At 45.1% G+C, this 8264-nt stretch overlaps 1 protein-coding gene and 1 pseudogene across 1 annotated transcript in view; both read right to left on the bottom strand.

Moving 5' to 3' along the window:
* Positions 1-8264, bottom strand: part of LOC111973562 (partitioning defective 3 homolog) — an 807950-nt pseudogene that overhangs the window by 114450 nt on the left and 685236 nt on the right.
* The window catches only part of LOC111973088 (nucleoporin NUP42), a 16499-nt gene continuing 8551 nt past the window's right edge, over positions 317-8264 (bottom strand). Inside the window, 9 exon segments of the mRNA XM_024000280.3 lie at positions 317-866; positions 869-889; positions 2789-2825; positions 2827-2892; positions 2993-3077; positions 4454-4517; positions 4520-4534; positions 6953-7041; positions 7243-7549. Of these exon segments, the coding sequence (XP_023856048.1) occupies positions 403-866; positions 869-889; positions 2789-2825; positions 2827-2892; positions 2993-3077; positions 4454-4517; positions 4520-4534; positions 6953-7041; positions 7243-7549 (1148 nt within the window). The 3' untranslated portion in view covers positions 317-402.

The following is an 8264-nucleotide window of genomic DNA, read 5'->3' as shown; positions in this document are numbered from 1 at the left end:
ATAACAGGGGTGGGGAATCAGACAACCTGCATATTAGCATATTAACAGGGGGGGTTGAGTGTGGGATCAGACAACCTGCATATTAAACAGGGGGGGGGGGGGGGTTGAGTGGTGGGATCAGACAACCTGCATATTAACAGGGTTGAGTGGTGGGATCAGACAACCTGCATATTAACGGGGGGGGGGGGGGGGGTTGAGTGGTGGGAATAGACAAACCTGCATATTAACAGGGGGGGGGGGGTTGAGTGGTGGGATCAGACAACCTGCATATAACAGGGGGGGGGGGGTTGAGTGGTGGATCAGACAACCTGCATATTAACAGGGGGGGGGTTGAGTGGTTCCATGGTGGGATCAGACAACCTGCATATTAACAGGGGGGGTTTGAGTGGTTCCATGGTGGGATCAGACCACCAGCATATTAAACAGGGGGGGTTTGAGTGGTATCTGTCCCAGGGTGAACCTCTTCCCTCCAAACTCCTTCAGCTCCTCGTCACTCAGCTGGCTCTGGGGGGTGAAGAGACTGTCTGCTGGGGCCATAACCCCGAACCCTCCACTCGCCTGTCCAAAACCACTTGCAGCCACTGGCGTGACTCCCGAAACCACTCCCTCCAATGCTCCTCCTCCACCAGTGGTCGTCGAGGCGAAGCTAAACCCGGACGCAGAGGCAGGAGCTCCGAAACCGGTGTGTGGCTCCTTGTTGCAGCAGGGGTGGAAAAGGAGAAACCTGTTGCCCGACGGAACAGTGGTGGCCATAGAGCCAATCCCAGTGGGGGTGGTGCGACGGCTGCCTGCAGGACTACCGAAACCAGAAGCTGCACCTGGTCCAGCAAAGCTGAAATTACTGGCCCCTGTGGTGTCCTGGACTGGGCCTGGGCCGGCACTCCGAAACCTGAGGAGAGGAAGGAGAGTCCAGTTTGAAAGAAGTAGAGATATATAAACTCAGCTAAAAAGAAACGTCCTCTCACTGTCAACTGCGTTAATTTTCAGCAAACTTAACATGTGTAAATATTTGTATGAACATAAGATTCAACAACTGAGACAAAAAACTGAACAAGTTCCACAGACATGTGACTAACAGAAATGTTATAATGTGTCCCTGAACAAAGGGGGGGGGGTCAAAATCAAAAGTAACAGTCAGTATCTGGTGTGGCCACCAGCTGCATTAAGTACTTGCAGTGCATCTCCTCCTCATGGACTGCACCAGATTTGCCAGTTCTTGCTGTGAGATGTTACCCCACTCTTCCACCAAGGCACCTGCAAGTTACCGGACATTTTCTGGGGGTGGCCCTAGCCCTACCCTCCAATCCAACAGATCCCAGACGTGCTCAATGGGATTGAGATCCGGGCTCTTCGCTGGCCACGGCAGAACACTGACATTCCTGTCTTGCAGGAAATCACACACAGAACAAGCAGTATGGCTGGTGCATTGTCTTGCTGGAGGGTCATGTCAGGATGAGCTTGCAGGAAGGGTACCACATGAGGGAGGAGGATGTCTTCCCTGTAACGCACAGCGTTGAGATTGCCTGCAATGACACAAGCTCAGTCCGATGATGCTGTGACATACCGCCCCAGACCATGACGGACCCTCCATCTCCAAATCGATTCCGCTCCAGAGTACAAGCCTCGGTGAAACGCTCATTCTTTTGATGATAAATGCGAATCCGACCATCACCCCTGGTGAGACAAAACCGTGACTCGTCATTGAAGAGCACTTTTTGCCAGTCCCGTCTGGACCAGCGACAGTGGGTTTGTGCCCATAGGTGACGTTGTTGCTGGTGATGTCTGGTGAGGACCTGCCTTACAACAGGCCTACAAGCCCTCAGTCCAGCCCTCTCTCAGCCTATTGCGGACAGTCTGAGCACTGATGGAGGGATTGTGCGTTCCTGGTGTAACTCGGCAGTTGTTGCCATCCTGTACCTGTCCCGCAGGTGTGATGTACCGATCCTGTGCAGGTGTTGTTACACGTGGTCTGCCACAGAGGACGATCAGCTGTCCCATCTTGTTCCCTGTAGCGCTGTCTTAGGCGTCTTACAGTACGGACATTGCAATTTATTGCCCTGGCCACATCTGCAGTCCTCATGCCTCCTTGCAGCATGCCTAAGGCATGTTCACGCAGATGAGCAGGACCCTGGGCATCTTTCTTTTGGTGTTTTTCAAGAGTCAGTAGAAAGGCCTCTTTAGTGTCCTAAGTTTTCATATAACTGTGACCTTAATTGCCTACCGTCTGTAAGCTGTGGGTGTCTAATGACCGTTCCACAGGTGTATGTTCATTAATTGTTTATGGTTCATTGAACAAGCATGGGAAACAGTGTTTAAACCCTTTACAATGAAGATCGTGAAGTTATTTGGATTTTTACAAATTGTCTTTGAAAGACAGGGTCCTGAAAAAGGGACATTTTTGTTGTTGTTGCTGAGTTTCATCATCCTACTGTCCTCCTATCCCTCAGGCACAAACATTGGCACTCTCTCATGGAAACCTTATGTTCAACATAGGAATGAAGAGGATTAGAAACGCAAGTAAATATTTAAAGGACAACTGCATGTCCCACTAACATAGGAGTTAGAGGGACTTAGCCAGTCAACATAGGAGTTAGAGGGACTTAGCCAGTCAACATAGGAGTTAGAGGGACTTAGCCAAGTCAACATAGGAGTTACAGAGGGACTTAGCCAGTCAACATAGGAGTTACAGAGGGACTTAGCCAGTCAACATAGGAGTTAGAGAGCCTCCATGTCTGTATTCCATTTGTATTGTATTCCTATGAAGAACACAGGCTACAGCAAATCTTACCCGTTCCAAAGCCAGATGGTGCCGAGGACCCAAAGCCGAGTCACTGGTGCCGACCCAAAACCTCCAGACGCTGCCTGTGGTGCTGGGTTGTCCAGCTCTGCAAGCTGGGAGAGACGAGAGACTATTACTCACCTTGTACGTAATAAGGCTTTCTATTGTCTTGTCGTATTACTACAGAAAGTAGTGGTGTGTGTTGTGTGTTACCATAGCGACTCTGGTGTTGCCGCTCATAGCCCTCAGTTCCTGGACTCTGCTTCTCCATTGTTGACAGCTGATTGATGACGTTAACCTACAGACACAAGGCTGCTGTCAGTATTGATTAATGACGTTGACCTACAGACCACACGGCTGCTGTCAGTATTGATTAATGACGTGAACCTACAGACACAAGGAATGCTGCTCTCAGTATTGATTAATGACGTTAACCGTACAGACACAAGGAATGCTGCTGTCAGTATTGATTAATGACGTTAGCCTACAGACACAAGGCTGCTGTCAGTATTGATTAATGACGTGAACCTACAGACACAAGGAATGCTGCTGTCAGTATTTGATTAATGACGTTAGCCTACAGACACAAGGCTGCTGTCAGTATTGATTAATGACGTGAACCTACAGACACAAGGAATGCTGCTCTCAGTATTGATTAATGACGTTAACCTACAGACACAAGGCAGCTGCTGTCAGTATTGATTGAAATTCATTTCTCAGTAAAAAAGACACACAGAAATATATATGTAATGTAATGCTCTCTGGAATCACTGTTGGGAACAAGGAACTAAACCCCTGAACTTCTCACTGGGAGCTGCACTGCGGCTTCTCCAGCCTCTCCTACATAATGTGTGACCTCTCTCCCCCCTCTCCTACATGATGTGTGACCTCTCCCTCTGCTCCAGCCTCTCCTACATAATGTGTGACCTCTCTCCCCCCTCTGCTCCAGCCTCTCCTACATGATGTGTGACCTCTCCCCTCTGCTCCAGCCTCTCCTACATGATGTGACCTCTCCCCTCTGCTCCAGCCTCTCCTACATGATGTGTGACCTCTCCCTCTGCTCCAGCCTCTCCTACATGATGTGTGACTCTCTCCCCTCTGCCAGCCTCTCCTACATGATGTGTGACCTCTCCCCTCTGCTCCAGCCTCTCCTACATGATGTGTGACCTCTTCCCCTCTGCTCCAGCCTCTCCTACATAATGTGTGACCTCTCCCTCTGCTCCAGCCTCTCCTACATAATGTGTGACCTCTCCCCCTCTGCTCCAGCCTCTCCTACATGATGTGTGACTCTCTCCCCTCTGCTCCAGCCTCTCCTACACAATGTGTGACCTCTCCCCCTCTGCTCCAGCCTCTCCTACATGATGTGTGACCTCTCTCCCCTGCTGCTCCAGCCTCTCCTACATGATGTGTGACCTCTCCCCCCTCTGCTCCAGCCTCTCCTACATGATGTGTGACCTCTCCATGTGATCCAGCCTCTCCTACATGATGTTGACCTCTCTCGCCTCTGCTCCAGCCTCTCCTACATGATGTGTGTATATCAGAGGGGTTGGTTAAAGCAGAAGACAAATGTCTGTCTCATATGTATCAATAAAGTTTTCATGACATTGAATCCAGTGCAGTGGCTTCATGTTATACTGTTTTTATGCAGATTAGGGGATATGCGTGTGATTCTACTCACATTATCCCTGCAGGTCTCCTGTTGGCTTGGTGTTGTAGTACTCCAGTCTCAGCTCCTCTGAGAGAGCTCTGTAAACCCTGCACAGAGGAGACCAGGTTCAATGCTGTCCACATCCATTCAATATACTGGAGTTAACATCACAGCCAATCTAATATAGCCTACTACTACTACTGCTGCTACTACTGCTAATATTAATACTACTACTGCTGTACTACGCTACTACTACGCTACTACTACTACTATAATATACTACTACTACTACTATCTGTTACTACTACTACTGTTACTACTACTACTAATATTACTACTACTACTACTACTGTTACTACTACTACTGTTACTACTTACTACTACTAATATTACTACTACTACTACTGACTGTTACTAATACTGCTACTACTACTACTACTACTGTTACTACTACTACTGCTACTACTACTACTTCTGCTAACTACTACTATTACTACTACTACTACTGCTAATGTTACTGCTACTACTACTGTTACTACTACTGTTACTACTACTACTACTACTGTTACTAACTACCTTACTACTACTACTACTGTTACTACTACGTTACTACTACTACTACTGTTACTACTACCGTTACTACTCTACTGCTGTTACTACTACTGTTACTACTACTGTACTACTACTACTGTTACTGTTACACTACTGTTACTATTACTACTCATGATACTGTTACTACTACTGTTTACTACTAACTGTTACTAACTACTACTACTACTACTACTACTGTTTTACTACTGTTACTACTACTACTACTACTACTGTTAATTACTACTAACTACTGTTACTACTACTACTACTACTACTACTACTGTATCTGACGCTACTACTGTTACTACTACTACTGTTATTACTACTTTACTACTACGTTACTACTACTATCTGTTACTTACTACTGTTACACTACTACTACTACTTTTACTACTGTTACTACTACCTACTACTGTTACTACTGTTACTACTACTACTACTACTACTGTTACTACTACTACTAACTACTGTTACTTACTATACTACTACTAACTATGTTACTACTACTACTACTACTTTACTCTAGCTACTACTGACTACTATACTACTACTGTTACTACTACTGTTACTACTACTGTTACTACTACTGTTACTACTACTACTATACTACTGTTACTAACTACTGTTACTACTACTACTGTTACTACTACTGTTACTACTACTACTGTTACTACTACTACTTTACTACTACTACTACTACTGTTACGCTACTACTGTTACTACTACTGTTACTACTACTACTACTGTTACTATTACTACTACTACTACTGACTGTAACTATTATACTACTACTGTTACTACACTTACTACTAACTACTATCTACTACTGTTACTACTACTACTACTACTGTTACTAATTATTTACTACTACTACTACTACTACTGTTACTACTACTGTTACTATTATTACTACTACTACTACTACTACTACTACTACTGTTACCTACTTACTGTTTACTATTATTACTACTACTACTACTACTACTACTACCTACTGTTACTGTTACTACTACATGTTACTACTACTGTTACTACTACTGTTACTACATACTACTATGTTACTATTACTACTATACTACTACTGTTACTATTACATACTACTACTGTTACTATTACTACTACTACTACTGTTACTATTACTACTACTACTACTGTTACTACTACTACTACTGTTACTATTACTACTACTACTACTACTACACTACTGACTCTAACTATACTACTGTACTGATAACTAACTATCTATACTATCTACTAACTGTTACTATTACTACTACTACACTACTGTAACTACTACTACTACCTGTTACTATTACTACTATTACTACTATATACTATATACTACTACCTACTACTACTGTTACTATTACTACTATACTGTTACTATTATTTACTACTACTACTACTACTACATCGAGATCTATCCAAGATGTTCCTTCCATCCCAACTGAGGTAACGGTTAACCAACTGTGTTGTTATTTATTTTATTTCACCTTTATTTAACCAGGTAGGCAATTTAGCAAATTAGCACTGGAGTGATAGATGTGCAGATGATGATGTGCAAGTAGAAATACTGGTGTGCAAAAGAGCAAAACAGTAAATAAAAACAATATGGGGATGAGGTAGGTAGTTGGATGGGCTCTTTATAGATGGACTGTGTACAGCTGCAGCGATCGGTAAGCTGCTCAGATAGCTGATGCTTAAAGTTAGASAGGGAGATATGAGTCTCCAGCTTCATCGATTTTCGCTATTTGTTCCAGTCATTGTCAGCAGAGAGCTGGAAGGAGAGGCGGCCAAAGTAGGTGTTGGCTTTGGGGATGACCGGTGAGATATACCAGCTGGAGCGCGTGCTACGGCCCCATGTGCGAGTGTGTGATAGTGACAAACTAACCAGACCATCCTATAGTGGGACAGACCAAAGCTGTTTGTCTTACCTGAGATGGTTGCTTTGAGGACAGAATAACAGGAGAAAAGCCACTGTCCTGAAGTCTCCCAGATCTCCATGTCTTTCTGGATGGTCTCCCTGGTGAGGAGACAAGACATTCTGATAACTGACCATTACATTTACAGACTACTTTGTCAGGGACTAAATTATATATGTGTGTGTGTATGTGTCTTTGTGTGTGTATGTGTATGTGTATGTGTATGTGTGTGTGTGTGTGTGTGTATCAATTCTGAATCCCATTGAGAAAATTGTTCCCACCCAAGCAATCAATGGACTTACAAGTGTTTTTCATTGTCTTCCCCTTCTCCTCTCCCACCTTTGTCGAAGCTGCTTTGAGTGTTTAAGGCAGAAAATCTGTTTTGGTTTGGAGAGGAGGCTGCGAAACTGAAGTTGGAGCTCTGGGCTTGGCTGTCCCTTCCTCCTCCTCCTGGACCCCAGTTGTTACCACCACCACCTCCCCCTCCTCCTCTTCCTCCCCCTCTGCCCCAGTCATCCCCACCCTGCTGGGAGGAGAAGGATGACGGCTGGACGTAGTTTCCTCCTCCAGACCTCTGAGCTGGGTTCACCCACACTCTGTTCCCAAACCCTGAAAAACAGGACATTCATAGATTTGACTAGCCTTATATTGGACGGGAGAAATGTGTTTCTAGGCTGCAATGACATGATGACCCACTTTCAATTCATTAGCTTGAATAGACCATCTGTTTCTGTTATAGCCAACGAATTTGTTGTTTTACTTCCCAGAACCTTTGCTGAAGGTTTACTGCAAGAGTAATCTCGGCAGCCCAGAGCCAATCCTTGCCCGAAGGTTTTACAGCCCAGAGCCAATCCTTGCCCGAAGGTTTTACAGCCCAGAGCCAATCCTTGCCCGAAGGTTTTACAGCCCAGCAAAGAATTGGCTCTGGGCTGTAAACCTTCGGCAAGGTTTGGCTATGGGCTGTAAAACCTTCAGACAGATTTGGCTCTGGGGCTGTAAAAACTTGCGGGCAAGGATTGGCTCTGGGCTGTAAAACCTTCGGCAAGGATTGGCTCTGGGCTGTAAAACCTTCGGGCAAGGATTGGGCTCTGGTGCGGCTTGCGAGATTACTCTTGCAGTAAACCTTCAGCAAAGTTTCTGGGAAGTAAAACAACAAATTCGTTGGCTATAGACAGCAAACAGATGGTCTATCAGCTAATGATTGAAAGTGGTCATCATGTCATTGCCCCTAGAAACACATTTCGCTCCGTCCAATATAAGGCTAGTCAAATCTATGAATGTCCTGTTTTCAGGTTTTGGGAACAGAGTGTGTGGTGAAACTCCC

The sequence above is a fragment of the Salvelinus sp. IW2-2015 genome, linkage group LG14 (genome assembly GCF_002910315.2).
Source record: "Salvelinus sp. IW2-2015 linkage group LG14, ASM291031v2, whole genome shotgun sequence".
Taxonomy (NCBI): Eukaryota; Metazoa; Chordata; class Actinopteri; order Salmoniformes; family Salmonidae; genus Salvelinus; species Salvelinus sp. IW2-2015.
Note: the sequence above shows the minus strand (reverse complement) of the source record. Positions and strands in the feature narration are given on the sequence as shown.